The sequence below is a fragment of the Macaca nemestrina genome, chromosome 6 (assembly GCF_043159975.1).
Source record: "Macaca nemestrina isolate mMacNem1 chromosome 6, mMacNem.hap1, whole genome shotgun sequence".
NCBI classification, from domain to species: Eukaryota; Metazoa; Chordata; class Mammalia; order Primates; family Cercopithecidae; genus Macaca; species Macaca nemestrina.
The window spans coordinates 179804969-179820211 of NC_092130.1; the positions used below are offsets into that span (position 1 = coordinate 179804969).

The window sequence follows — 15243 nt, forward strand, 5'->3', positions numbered from 1 at the left end:
TGTCAAGGTAATTCAATGGAGAAAGAATATTCTCTTCAACAAATGGTGCTGAAACAGTTGAATACTCAGACGAAAAAATTTGAAACTAAAAAAGCTTCTGCCTCTACTTTACTTTATGCCATGTACAAATGTCAACTTGAAATGGAATACAGAACTACATGGTAAAGCTATAACTATAAAACTTCTGAAATAAGAAAATCTTAATGACCTTGATACAGGTAAATATTTATAAAAGAGGATACCAAAAACATGATCCCTAAAAGAAAACACTGATAAATTGAACTTCATCAAAATTTAAAATATCAGCTCTTTGAAAGACACTATCACTGCTTAACAAACTCATCTCAGTGACTGAAAACCACCACAATGTTCTGTTTGTCGTGATTCTGGGTTCTCTAGGAAGTCCATCCACTGTACATGATGGGGTCCCTCACTCTGGGGCTGTGCACTCCTCAGCTGGAACATCCACAGATCCTCTTGTACCCTGGGGTCTGTCTTCATACAACCTCTACAAGTCCAACACAATCAATAGTGGTTCTCCATATAATCCATAGTGTCAAGAGTAATTTTTTTTTTGAGACAGAGTCTCGCTCTGTTCTTGCCCAGGCTGGGGCACAGTGGCGTGATCTTGGCTCACTGCAATCTCTGTCTCCCAGGTTCAAGCAATCCTCCTGCCTCAGCCTCCCAAGTAGCTGGGACTACAGGAGTGCCACCACACCTGGCTAATTGTCATATTTTTAGTAGAGAAGGGGTTTTGCCGTGTTGGCCAGGCTGGTTTCGAACTCCTGACCTCAGATGATCTGCCCACCTCAACCTTCCAAAGTGCTGAGATTATAGGCATGAACCACCACGCCTGGCCCAAGAGTAATTTTTTTTTTTTTTTTTTTTTTTTTGAGACGGAGTCTCGCTGTGTCTCCCAGGCTGGAGTGCAGTGGCGTGATCTCGGCTCACTGCAAGCTCCGCCTCCCGGGTTCACGCCATTCTCCCACCTCAGCCTCCCAAGTAGCTGAGACTACAGGCGCCCGCCACCACGCCCGGCTAGTTTTTTTTTTTTTGTATTTTTAGTAGAGACGGGGTTCCACCGTGTTAGCCAGGATAGTCTCGATCTCCTGACCTCGTGATCCACCCGCCTCGGCCTCCCAAAGTGCTGGGATTACAGGCTTGAGCCACCGCGCCCGGCCCCCAAGAGTAATTTTTGAAATGATTATTATACCACTGCAGAAGTAGGAAGCATCAAGGAATTAACAAAAATATAGAATCTTTATGTAGAAAAATTTTAAATGCTGTCAAAGGGCATGAAAGAAGATCTAAATAAATGGTGGAATAACCATGTTGGTGAAACACAATTCTCAAAATTGTAAAGTGTCCATGCCACGTCATCCATTTAAAACAACGTTTTTTGTATTTTCTAGTGCTTTGAAACCTTGGAGCCTTGCTGGTCCTCAGAGGGCCCCTCCCAGGGCCAACCAGCTCTTACTGAAGTAACCTTCTTATGGAACGGGGAGAATGAACATTAAGAATGAAGTAACATTCTTACTGAAGTACCCTGTACAATTAATGTGATTCAAAAGGAAGCTTCCAGTGGGAATTTTTAGCAATGGGGACAACTGCTTCCAAAATTTGGATGGAAAAATAAAATTCCCTGAATTCCTACTACAATTCTTGGGAAGAAGCGCCAACAGGAAGGAACCCCCTCTGCACACGGTTGAAAGGTGTAGTCACTGAAGCAGCCAGATGCCACCACGGGAGTAAATGAGTACACAGACCGGTGGGTGAGATGGGGCAGCCAGAAGGAGCCTCAGGAACCCTTCTGTTCATGCTGGAAGTGGACCCACAAGAGGCAGTCCGTGATTGATACCTGGTGTTGAGAATATCGGGTCTCCATGCAGAGAAAAAAAACCTTCAAATGGATTAAAATACAACCATGAAAGGCAGAACTGAAAAAAGATGTTAGTAGAAAATGAAGGAGAACATCTCTTTCTGTCCTAGAGATAACTCTAAAATTCAAAAATTAAACCAACAACACAAAAATACCCAGCCTCACCAGAACAAGCAGGTACCTCATGTTCTCAATGCACTTGGAGTGTAGGAAACACCTCTCCGTGAATCTACACTCTTAAAACAGAAACAAAACCAGAGCCAGAAGCCTCAGGGTGTGGTTACCAGCCCCAGGGAGCTCTAGGGGGCTTCCAGGAGGTTCCTGGGAACCACAGTGGGGACTCCTTTGTAGTTAAAGGACCCTTAGGGTAGTTTTCCCAAAACTAAGTCCTGACGATAAACTCATTTTTCCCCTGCTACAGTGAGAAAACTGCTTATACCTCCCTGCCCAAGACGAGCTTCTCTTAATCAAGCTTCCAGAACCCTCCAGGTCTTAAGAACATTCCATTACACAGAAGAACCAAAGCCTAAGTGTGAAGGACCGGTGTGGGCTGAGGAATTTCCTTGCTGCTCCTCCAGGCTTGCACTGATTTCCCCATAATCAGGCCCGCCTCTCCACCCCTCACAGTCCCCAGGAGAAAACTGACTCCTGCACACAAGAGTGCCCCAGCTCCCCACCCCCTGGGCACATACCCTGTGGACCATCCCACCCCTTTCCAGCTGCAGCAGCAAAGAAGTCCCCACTCCAGACCCCAGGCCCTTCCTTCCCCTGAGCGCTGGCTCCTTCCTGACTGAGATGGGCCCATCACACCCCCTCTCATAGGGGTTTTCAACATCTCCTGTGAGGCTGGCCTGTTGCCTCCCACCCAGGAACATGTCCTGGGCCCCTTCCTTGAGCTGCTGCCCTGGATCCCAGCCTCCCGCCAAGCCTCCACCTTCCTCCTCCTGCCCTTCATGCTTCCTCCTTTCTCGAGTAGCTGGGAAAGAAGCTCTGTAACTCCTGTCCACTCCACAGCACCCTGCAAGGTGGTGGTCTCCACTGCTTGCTACTACCACTGGCTGGCCTTCCCAGGTCTCTCCTGGCCAGTCCTCCTGGAAGGGGCAGTTCTGTGGACTCAGCCCTTCTGGGGGCCTCTGCTCCTTGGCTGCTCTCTGGGGCCTCCTTGGGTTCTGCTTGATGAGGAAGAGTGTGCCCCAGTCCTGCCCCCTGCTCTGCTCTGCCCTTGGCCCTGTCTCACCCACCCTCCCAGCTGTGCCCTCTTGTGTACTGACCCCAGAGCTGGGCCTCTGGGCCTCCTCCAAATGGTGCCTCAGTGACCCAAGGATCCACTAAGCTTCTACACCAAGGCCACGCTACCCATAGCGGCTCCACCAAAGACCTCTGCTGGGAGAGGGACTCCTCTTTCCACTGACCTTGGCTCAAGGACAGCCTGCCGACCCTGCTTAGATTGTGGGGCAGTATGAGGTTCTTCCCCCAGTCTCCCCACCTCCTTCCCTGGGGTCCGACTCACTTTGCACTCTGCAGGTTAAAGCAGAAAAAATTTATTCTCTCCCAGTCTGGAGGTCAGAAGCCTGCGATCATGGTGCCCCACGGCCAGGCTCCATCTAAGGACACTAGAGAGGACCTGCTCCAGGGCTGTCCAGCTCCTGGGAGCTGCTTGCCTGTAGCAGCAGAACCCTGGCCTTCCCGTGGAGCTCTCTCTGTGTCTGTCTCTGAGTCCGAATCTCCCTCTTCATAGGGACACAAGCCATTTCAGACTAGGGCCCACCCTAATGACTTCCTCTTAACCTGATCATGTGCAAAGACTCTCTTTCCAAATAAGGTCGAGGCCACAGGTGCTGTGGGTTAGGACTTGTGCTTCTTCTGGGGACACAGCCATGACTCTCTGGCAGCTCTCCCCATTGAATCTGGCTCCGCACCATCTCCAGCAGGCTTCCCCTCCACCACACACCACTTTCTGGCCTGTGCTTCTGGAAGGACCCCACTTTCATGGCTCTCCAAGCCTGGTCCTGAGGCTGCTCTCATCCCAGGACTGGGACACCCTAGGGCCCCTCCTCTCCAGAGCACTCAGGCAGCATGTGGGGCCGTCTGGATCGCTGGGGTGCAGGTGCTGCCCTGTGGCTGGCAGGCTTTGTGTCCTGGGCTTTCTTGATGATCAGTTCTGTGAGGAGCCTTGCGTGGCCTTGGGTGCCGGGTTCTGGTTTTGGGGATCAGAGCAAGTGGCCACTAAAAGCCCAGGAGGTGGGTGCAACGCTGGTGGCAGGGCCACAGAGCTCACCCCATCTCTGTGGGTGTGGCACTTGGGACAGGTGCTGCTGCTAGGCATAGGCTGGGACTCTTACGGGGCAGGAACAAGGCCATGCAGCGGGTCTGGCCTGCCAGGGCCTTCTCTCTGCATGTTACGTGGATGGCACAGACCCCTGGCCCTCACCCAGGTCTCAGACACAGAAGGGTCTCTGCCTGCCCACTGCACTATGAGGTCCACAAGGGCGCAGGCAGGGTCATCGGAGGGATCGGGGCACTCCCTGGCATCTGCTGAGGATGGGGCCCCGCTGAGGCCTGCACAGCAGTGACATCCCCAGGAGCCAGGACCCTTGGGGTTTGGCCAGGTGACCCAAACCGGCTCTGTCTGGGTGAGGTCCAGTGGCCGTGCAGGAACCAACAGTGCCAGCCGGGGTGAGGAAGCCGTGAGCACTGTGACCGAACGCCTGCGTGGGTTCTTAAATCCATGCGTGTTCACCCGGAGGCAGGAGCCCATCCCACTCTCGCCCTGGCTAACTATGGGCCCCACCCTGGGGCTCCTCACAAGGCTCCCGACCACCAGAGGCAATGCCCGCGCCAGAGGAGCTATGGGTGGAAAGGGCTGGGATCCCATCGCAGTCCCCGCAGAACCAGCACGGACAGTCAGGGCCCCTGTGTGCACCTCCTGCCTGGGCCATCCCTGCGGGGCCTGAGGCCTGGGAGGTCCTGAGGTCGGAGGGGTCCTGAGGCCTGAGGGGTCCTGAGATCTGAGGGGTCCTGAGGTCTGGGGGTTCCTCAGTTCTGAGGGGTCCTAAGGTCGAGTGGCCCCCAGGCGGGAGTCGCCAGGGCTGAGGCGCGGCTGGAAGAACCTCCCTCAGCCCGGGGCAGCTTCCAGGGTCGCCGGTGCGAGCTAGGAGCACGACGAATAAGAAGAATGGCGGGGCCTTGGCCGGAACAGCCCGGGGCTCGGCACCCAGGGCCTGGCCCGCCTTGCGCGCAAGCTGGACGCGTGCCCGCCCCTTCCTCCGTCCCCGCGAGCAGGCGGGCCGAGCGGCGGAAGGGGACGACGTGGCAGCCTCGCGGGCCCCGAAGACCTCCCTTTCTCCCGGCGCAGACCCCGCCGGGGATCCCTGTGCTCCAGTGGCTGCAGGAGGCGCCCGCGGCCTCCCACGGCCCAGGCCTCCCACCGACCCCAGAGGAGCCTCCCGTGCGCTAAACTCACGCTGGTGCCGCCCCTGCCGGCCGGCGGGAGGCGAGGCTTCCAGGAACGCCCCGCCCCGGCCCCGCCCCGGCCGGCGCCCCCGCCCCGCCCACGTCACCTCCCGCGCCTGCGCGCCCGGCCCGCTTTAGCCGCCGCGCATCCTCGGCTCGCGCCCAGAGACCCGCGCCCAGCCAGCCGCGGCCCCGCTCGGCGCCCCAGGCAGATCGGCTGCGCTCGCGGCGGGACGGCGAGGCCATGAGGTTGCGGGGATGCAGACCCCGGGCCGCCCCTGCCTCCAGCGCAGGGGCCGGCGATGCTCGGCTGCTGGCGCCCCCGGGGCGGAACCCCTTCGTGCACGAGCTGCGCCTCAGCGCCCTGCAGAAGGCCCAGGTGGGTGCCCCGGGCGCGCGGCCCCAGGAGCCGGCGCGGACGCCAGGGATGCGGGGACCAGGGAGGCGCGGCGGAGGAGGGGCCGGGGAGGGGGCCTGGGGCGCGGCGCGGCCCTGCGAGCGGCGGCGCCTTCTCTCCCCGCGGCCGCCCCTCAGCCCGCGTCCCCGCTGCCCGCACCCGATGCCTCGGTCCCTGCGCCGGCTTCCCGCCGCCCGCACGCGCATCCTGGTCCCTCAACGCCTTCCTCGGGGTCCCCGCTTCCGATCCCCGCCCCGCGTCCTGCTCCTCCCCCCAGGCCCCCGCACCTTGAACCGGGCCCGCAACCCTTTCTCTGCCTCCCAGAATCCCAACCTCGGCCCCCGCGGGAGCCTGGACCTGCATCGCCGGTCCCCGCGCTCGTCCCTGGTCCGGGCCCCGCCCGCCCTGGCAGGCCCTGCGCGCAGCCCGGGGACTCCGGAGCGGCTTTCCCTGGACGCGGCCCGCGGGCGGGAGGGGACCGCGGCGCTGGGTGAGCCTCGTGTGCTGGGCCTGGTGGTGCCCGGGACGGGGCGCGCAGGCGGTGCGGGTCCCCTGTAGGCGCACGGGTCCCCCTGCTCTACGGCCGCACGTTGCCTTCTGGGGTGCATGCTTCGCTCCTGTTGTAAGGGATGCTTTCTCGGGGCTGGTCTGTGACCAGAATCAACTTTATGCAGCCTGGGCTGCCACGTGGGAGGGAACGGTTTGCTGAGATCTTGCGATCGGACAGTGGTGAGGGGAGACCCGGGGGCGTCGTGGGGAGGGGGCCGCTCGCTGCGGGAAACTGCGCCGGAGATGTGCTGGCTTAGCCTGGCTTTTCCCGCTACCTGGCTACCAGCTGGGTTTGCAGTTGCCTGAGATCCATTCTCAAGAGGACCTTACTTTTGACTCCAGAATAATTCCTACAAGCAAGCACCGCTTCAGGGCCTATGGGGCTGTCCGGTTTATAGGGAGCACACTTCCAATTGTGAGAATACAGTTTCCGGGAAGATGGACATGTGTTCATGCATAAAGTACTTTATCTGAAAGAACACTAAAGTGAAAAGTTACTGACGCCAGTTTGAGGTTGTTATTTTCCCAGGACGCCTGCTTTAGGTCAAAGCTCCTTGATGCGGCTGGTCCTCAGGGTATGGAAGGGGACGGGGAGCAAGAGAGCCCGATGGTGCCGCCCCTCCTGGTGACCCACAGGGTGAGGTCATCCCCAGCTTGGCTCCCAGGCCCTTTGCCGCTCCCCCCCGCCCCCCGCTCCCCCGGCTCCGTGTGTGTCGCAGCTGGACTCTGGGGCTGGGGCCGTGCAGACCCCTCGGCCACCGCTCTGCCTGGCCCTCCCTCTGCCACATGCTGTCAGCTGCCGTGTGCTGTGCCCCTCAAAGGAGGGCTTGGGACACGGTCGCTCATTTTGTGCCGCTCAACCATTCCTCCTCTTCAGTCCTCACCCCCACCCAGCCACCAGGCTCTCTACCTGGATCACTCCCAGCAGGCTTTTTCCTCCTGCACTCTGCTGCTCGGAAGCCCTCAGCCCTGACGCCCCGATGAAATGTGAACCCCTGCTGTGGTTTCCAGGGCTTTCCCAGCCCTGCTCCTGCCCCAGCTCTGCCTGCATCAGGCATGTTCTCTCTTCCTGCCTTTCCTGCTCCCTCCTGACTCCCTGGGGGAAACATCAAGCCCCTCCTCCCTGGAGGTCCCCAGAAGCGACTTTGTCATCCCTGTCCTAGTTGCAGCCCCCCGGTTGAGGTGTGTTCTGTCCAAAAGTGTGCACCCACTGCCCTGGCGAGAAGCAGGGCAGAGACTCTCATGGGTAGGTACAGATGTCAGGACAGAGCCAGAGTGCCCAGCCCCTGGGCCTGCTTTCCTCCCCGAGACCTCAGGGTGCAAGCTGCTCCCAGTGGCTCTTGGGCAGGGGGTCATCGAGAGGCTCCTGGTCCCAAGATTGAAGGCTTCGGGCAGCTGTTCTCCCTTGAGCCGAAGCCAGGCAGAGATCCTGGCTTTAGGTGTTGGGGCCTCTGAGAAGAAGGGGTTTTGCTTCGTTGTCACTTCAGAGGCCCCATCTGAGTAACTGGGTGTGTTTGTACATCCAGTTGTTTCTGCTGGATGTCTGCAATGTGTGGCTCGAGGGTATAGTTTGTAAATGTTCTTGAAACATTTTGCTTTTCACCAAGTATTGCTTTGCAAAGCTTTTACTTTTATGTAATATATTCTTGTGAAGTTTCCACAGAGTGAAATAGCCTATCTTTTAAGCCAAGAGAGCCTTCTTCCCCAAAGAAAGAAATGGGTCCAGTAGTGGCTGACATACTCAAGAACCCTCAGGAACCCAGCTAAGTTCCCAGTTGAGATAAACCAGTGACTACCTGCATTTACCTGTGAGCATTTGCCACCTGGGAGGGGCTGCTGTGTGCTTCGGATTAACACCATGCAGGGACACCTCCCCAGCCAGCCCATCTGTCATTTAACTACAGATTTAATGAGGAGCTTAACTACCTCTTTGGACAGAAAACAGCACATTAAGATCTGAAAAGAGGTATCAAAGCCATCAGGGTCTGTAATGCGTGCAATGTTTTAATCCCTGGGCTAAAGCAAGGATATAGATTTAGCAGAGAGCAGTGAATAGTATATTGTAGGATCTCGGTGAATTCAGCTGAAGTTCTTTGTAGTCACACATTCATGTATTGTTTTGGAGTCGTGAGTGGTTGTCTATCACCCAGGGTTTTCTCGGTACTTTCCTTGGAGGCTGTGGGTATGAGTATTTCCCACCCTGGTTCTGATGCATTTTCCCCATTTCTGAAGTCTTCTGCTGCTCAGAACCAGAGTCGGCAAGAACTTACATTCTGGAAAGCATAACGCCTTCCTGTGCACCTTGTGGCAGAGCCCTTGGACGTGCGTCGCTGTCTCAGAGTGGAGGAGGCTGCTGGGTGCCCGCCTGCCCACGCTGGCTAATCCACAGAGAGGATTATGATGAGGGTTGAGTCCAGGGACAGATTTTGCCCCTCCCTGCCTGGTGGCCCTGCATGGAATTTACCCAAAAGTGGGCCATCTTTTTCTCCATATTTTTATACAAATGCCTGAGTTGTGATTTTTTTAAACAAACTCAGGAGCAGGACTCTGCCCTCTCATCCTCGCTCCTGAGTCCAGCGTGGCCACTCCCAAGCAGGAAATCATGTGCCCGCACACCTTGCCAGGTTCCTCATGTGGATGGCTGTGTTTGTCGTGTGTTCTTGACCTGTGGTGCCCTCCAGGCACACATGCACAGGGATGGAGGTTCCTCAAGCTTCTCTGAGCTGCTCCTGCTGCCCATGGGGTCCCCGGGTGCTGCCTGCCTGGATTCAGTAAGACCAGCTCTTGGCTCAGCTCCAGTGCTGGGCAGTGGGTGTGGAGGGGTGGGGTGGCCCAAGGAGCCCTGGGCAGCGTACCCGGCGGGAGCACAGGGCAGCCACACCCTGTGGAGGATGTGCAGGAGAGTGCCTGTCCCTTGGGGAGGGTGGAGAAGGCCAGGGCTGGACAGGGCCTGTTCCCTCCCTGGATGCCTCAGAGGCCTTGGAGACGGTGCCAGGCCCATGGCCCCCAGCTGCCTTCTGATGACCTGGGTGTGATGGTGCCAACTGTTCTGGCCCAGTAGAGGCCCATGTATCATTTTCCCGTATCCTCACCTCTGGTCAGTGTCATCCTTCGCCCCAGGAAGCACAGGTGAGGACACAGAAGCCCAGGTGCTATGCCGTCTCCCAGGCAGGGAGGGCAGCATGGGCTGTCTTAGCGTGGATGCCTGCCCTGACCTCACAAGGAGCCCGACCTTAGGAAACTGGCTTTTTTTCTCAAAGTCATCGAGAGCGTTCCTGTAATCCTGTCTAATTTGCTGAATGATGCACTCATGAAACAGTTGTGGTTAACTTTGCAGAATGGGAAAGGGGATTCGAAATTGGAAAAGACTTTACTCTTCATTTTTTATAGTATTCTGTCCTAAAACTTGGATTTCTAATATGAGTATGTGTATGAGAATATGTGTGTACACACACGCATACACACATACATGTGAGTGCATACACACGCATATACATGCAAGTGTACACAGACATCCACATAAGCATACCCACATACACACAAACGCACACACATAGTTTCGTTTTACAGCTGACAGCAAAGCACCATCAGTTTCACACGGAAGCCCATGATCGTGGCCCAAAGCTCGTCTTAAATGGATCCTGTCTTTGCACTCCTGTTTCATCGTGAGAAAGAGTCCTTTATCTTTATATTGTCAGCACTCATCTGTGCCAACTTTTAAAACTCTGCAGCTTCTGGATCTGTTTCAGGACGCGAGGCTGGCGTGAGACATGGAGGTGCTTTCTTCCACGCGAGGCTGGCGTGAGCCACGGGAGGTGCTTTCTTCCACACGAGGCTGGCGTGAGCCACGGGAGGTGCTTTCTTCCATGCGAGGCTGGCGTGAGCCACGGGAGGTGCTTTCTTCCACACTAGGCTGGCGTGAGCCACGGGAGGTGCTTTCTTCCACGCGAGGCTGGCGTGAGCCACGGGAGGTGCTTTCTTCCACGCGAGGCTGGCGTGAGCCACGGGAGGTGCTTTCTTCCACGCGAGGCTGGCGTGAGCCATGGGAGGTGCTTTCTTCCCCCACGCATGTGCCCTGCTCTGCGCACTTCCTGCAGGCACGGTTCCCTTCTCAGACAAGTGAGGTGGCACCTTCCCATTCCCAGACAGGAGATGACACCCAGGGCGCCTGCTTTGCTGCCTGTGGTTGTGGCTCCGGAACTCTAAAGGAGCACATGTTTTTATACATTTCACAATGATGCTGGCCTCTTGCCTGGAGCTGGCCCCCTGTCATTGTCGGCGCTGGGGGCCCGCTCCTTCCTCGCACTGGAACACGGGGCCACGTGGGTTCTGCTCCTATCTCTGCTTGCTGTTCACAGCTGTGGTCGGTGCTGGCCGCAGCAGGTGCATTTTAAGTTTTTACTATGCCAGGGACAAAAAACCTGGGGTAAGACATCAGCTCTGTCTTATATTTTTCTCTTTTTTTGCAGCTGTGTTTTTTTTTTTCCCCGCTTTAAAGCACGCATTGCCTTTTCTCTGGAAGGTGTCCAGCCAGTCACCCAGCCCAAGCCCTTCATCCCATGCATGGGGCCACAGCGCATCCCCCGCCCTGTGGGACCCAGGTTCAGGAGTGGGTAGGCTTGAGAGAGGCTGTAGGGCTGTGCTCTGAGTGGGGTGGGAACCCTGAGGCGTCCGTCAGCCCCGCGGTTCACTTGTGCGTTAGTCTGTGTGAGCCGTCACCAAACTTCGCAAACGCTTCCTCTCTGATGTCCAGTTTCTTTAATAAGAGGCGGCAGGCGGCCCACAACTGTGTTCAGAGTGTTCCGGATGCAGCTCTCTTGAGCCCTCCAACCTCGTCCCCTCGTCCCCTCGTCCCCTGTGTGGGGAGGCACTGGCAGGGGTGGAGGCTCCTGTCTGGGAACAGCGGCCTTTTCCAAACCTTGATTTTACTCTTGAATTTCACATGTCCCCACTGTTCCTATATGAACTGTAGTCTGTAGAAAATGTCAAGCTGCGATCATGACTTGCTTCCATTTCATTTAAATCATTTCTTCCTAACATTGGTATTTTTTTGCAGTTGAATTATTTGTTTCTTGTATAAAAATGTTAGGATTTTGTGCCTGAAAAAGTGGCCACTCAGGAGACCTGCTGCAGGAACCGGGTGTGGGACTCGACTACCACACTTGCTGGGTGTCTGGCCCATGCCCGGTGCCTCCTGTGCCCGCACGGGCAGAGCGCCCTCGAGTGCTGGGAGGGCCCAGGCAGTGGAGAACGTGGCTCCCTCTCACCGCTCTTGTCTAAGAAGGCGCCCTGGGCTGTGCTGCTTGGGCATGATTGGTTGGGCGTGTCCAAGCTAGGCTTCCACGAGGTCACCCGCCTTGCTGAGCCATGTCCCTGCCTCTGACACAGAGACCGCAGGAGGAGCCCTTCTGACCTTCCTCTTCCTGTTTCCAGGGCCCTCATCCCCACGCGGCCCATGACAAAAGTACCATGGTTCTCAGAATGGCCAGGGGCCACCACCATCGCCTCCGAGTCCTGTGGGCCTCCTGTGGGTGCTGGGGCCCATGACAAAAGCACCATGGTTCTCAGAATGGCCGGGGCCACCACCATCGCCTCCGAGTCCTGTGGGCCTCCTGTGGGTGCTGGGGCATGCTTACCATTCCCAGTTACTGTTTCCAGCATTGCCAGTGTAAACCTTCAGTCTAGGTGTAAATCATTTTGAAAATGAGCCCGGGAAAAAAGCATGATGCTAGGCTTGTGTTTGGAAATAACACTATTTTCTAATGTGATCAGTGTTTGTCCCTCTGAAACCCACGTCCTTCTGCAACCCTGAGGGATACTTGTTGTATTAAAACCAGCGCATCCCTGGCTTCTCAGCCGTGTTCCAGCAGCGTGAGCTTAGTGTGTTAAAGGTGAGGGCTGGCCGGGCGCGGTGGCTCAAGCCTGTAATCCCAGCACTTTGGGAGGCCGAGACGGGCGGATCACGAGGTCAGGAGATCGAGACCATCCTGGCTAATATGGTGAAACCCCGTCTCTACTAAAAATACAAAAAACTAGCCGGGCGAGGTGGTGGGCGCCTGTAGTCCCAGCTACTCGGGAGGCTGAGGCAGGAGAATGGCGTGAACCCGGGAGGCGGAGCTTGCAGTGAGCTGAGATCCGGCCACTGCACTCCAGCCTGGGCGACAAAGCGAGACTCCGTCTCAAAAAAAAAAAAAAAAAAAAAAAAAAGGTGAGGGCTATTCTTGAGCTTATACCACAGTCAGCTCCCAGCTTTCCTCTGTGCGGTCTTTCCTCTGCTTGGTTGGTGGCCCTCCAACCTCGTCCCCTGTCCCCTCATCCCCTGTGTGGGGAGGCACTGCCGGGATGGGGCTGGTACCTGGGGACAGCAACGTTTTCCAAACCTTGATTTTACTCTTGAATTTCACACTTCCCTCTTAGAGCCAGAGGAGTGAGTTATTTCCTCTTAAAAGAAGGTATTTGCCACATACAAGCTTTAAAAAAAAAAAAAAGGAAGGAAAGAATACAGTCTCCCAGTTCTAAATGTTTTTAAATCCTTGGGGTAGAACCAAGGCTGGGCCAAGGTACTGGAGGGCCAGGGCCCTGGAGCCGGGGAGGGCTGGTGTCCAAGCACAGACAGCGGGGATGCCACCAGGCTGGGCAGGCGTGGATCGGACATGGCATGCCTGGGCTCCTTAGGGTGGAGTCCCTTTGCTCTCCTAGGCTACCCCGCAGGGGTCAGATCCACCTTTCTGCAGCAGCAAGTCATTGCCCCCATCAGGGCAGGGTCATGGTCACCTCTGTGCTATGTGAGTCATCACTGTGACATCCTCATGGGTCCCGTGCCTCCACCAAGCTCAGCACATCCCAGACTAGACCCGACCTGTCCCTGTGCCAGGTTGTCTTTGCCCAGTCAGTGGCCCCTGGACCACGTGGCGCCCGTGCCTGTGGGGAGGTCTCTGTAAAGAGTGGGCTCTCCTCTCCCTCACCTTAGAGCGATCCGGGTCATTTCTGCCTCTCCCACAACTGCCACCGGGCAGTGGCCTCCGGCCCCCAGCAGCCCTCCCGCTCTGTCCAGAGCTGCACATCAGGCTGGTCACCTCTGTCCCTCCCTGCACTCAGAGGAATGGACATACTTGCCAGGGCCTACTCCCCTGCCCACTCCCGTTCTACCCGCTGGCCAGCACCAGGGTTCAGCCTTGCCACACAGACATTACTGGTGGGCCAGGGGCTCCCTGCAGCTGGGGGGAGCAGGATGTCCTGGGTGGAGGGTCTCCCACAGCCGGGGACAGGGCCAGGATGTGCTTGGTGGGCTCCCTGGAGATGGTGGCACAGACCCAGAATTGTGGGGACAGAGGCACTCCTGCAACTCGGGGAAGTGGGGGTAAACCAGGATGTTCCATGGGGGCCCCCTGTATCTGCCTGTAGTGTGGAGCAGGGTGTACAGGGCAGGCCGGGGGCTCCTGCAGCTAAGGGGGCGGGACTTGGGCCAGGATGTTCTGGGAGGGCGGCACTGGGAGGTGGGGGAGGGTCCCAGTATCTGTAGATAGTGCAGGGCAGGGTATACAGGGCAGGCCAGGGGGTTGGGCCAAGATGTTCTGGGGGGTCCCTGTATCTGCAGGTCGTGTGGGGCAGGGTGTACAGGGCAGGCTGGGGGCTCCTGCAGTTTTTGCGGGCTTGGGCCAGGATGTGCTGGGGGGGCTCCCCATATCTGTGGGCAGTTCGGAGTACGATGGGCCAGGCACACTGGGGACTCTTGCAGCAGGATCCCCTGATGCAGGATGTGTTGGGGGTGGGGCTCCCACCACAGGGGGCTTGGGAGGTGCTCTCCACGAGGGCCTCATTACAGGCAGAAAGCATCAGGGCTATCTGGAGATGTTTGTTAAACAAATGTGAGCAGCTAGAAATGCCTCGGATCTTGAATTTCAGGATTCTTTTTACTCAGACCATGCGGGAGATCCGGGGAGATTGGCGTTTCCCTGGGCCACAGCTCCTGAGGGTCTGTCTCAGGGCCTGGGCTGAATGGGAAGCGTGCTGCCTTGGGGAAGGGTCCCCTGAGGGAGGTGCAGTTCTGAGGTATGTGTGACGGTCCTGTTTTGGCTGGACATGGAAGGCGGGGTCCTGGCGGAGCACGCAGGTGGACCTTTTTGTTGGAATGGTCCCAGGAGCCTGCTTCTCCTGAGCCCCCCACGATGTGTCACTATCTGCAGCACCCCCATGGTCCCCAGCCCCCGAGGTCCTCGGATACCAACAGAGCGAAATGCTGCTGCAAACCTCGGCCTGGCCGTGTTGTAAGATCCTTTCCCAACCTCGGAATTGAAATGTGCAAAATGTGCACCTTGGGAGTCAGGGTGTGGGCCTTTGGTTCACCTTACCACCTGTGGGCCCCGTCTGGACTTTGAGTCCCCCAGTGTGGAGCAGACCCCCAGTGTCCTGGGACACAGGCTGGGGCTCAGGAATGACCTGTTGAAGGAACAGTACTTAAGAAATAGGCTGCCTTTCACAGCGAGTGCTTGGCATGGCTCTGCTTTGTGAAGCTGTGAGACCCGTGCACCTGCGATGGCCCCTCGTGCTGCTGTGGCTGCAGTGCTGGCATTTTGACCCTGTTGTTTTTGGACATTGCTCAATGGGCAGATGAGGCTGGGCCCTCCCTGTGCCTGGCCTGTGCCAGGCTCCTTGTCCTCAGCATCTCCTGTGCTTCTCCTCCCCTTGGCCTCGAGGACAAAGCTGGTACCTCCCAGGAGGGCCCTGGCATCTCCAGCCTCTCCCCAGCTGCTGGTGGTGGGGGTCCTGCTCTTGGGCTGCCCTTCTGGCCCCGTTCTCATTGGAGCTTCTCCACTGCTCCTGGGGCTCCCGCCTCCAGGGCCCGTTTCTGCACGTGGGAGCTTGATACCTTGAAAGCTGCCTTCCAAGGAAATGTAATCACAGGTGTCCTGCCCCACGGGTGAGAGCCTGTGGAAATAGGTCAAGTGTAACTGAGTCCCTGCAG

General features: G+C 57.1%; 1 protein-coding gene across 1 annotated transcript in view; it reads left to right on the forward strand.

The window, feature by feature from the left end:
* The first annotated feature begins 5459 nt into the window (after nt 1-5459).
* LOC105464562 (lysophosphatidylcholine acyltransferase 1) overlaps nt 5460-15243 on the forward strand; it is a 62053-nt gene continuing 52269 nt past the window's right edge. The window contains exon 1 of the mRNA XM_071099119.1: nt 5460-5711. Coding sequence (XP_070955220.1) covers nt 5577-5711 — 135 coding nt within the window. The 5' untranslated portion in view covers nt 5460-5576. The remainder of the gene's footprint in view (nt 5712-15243) is intronic.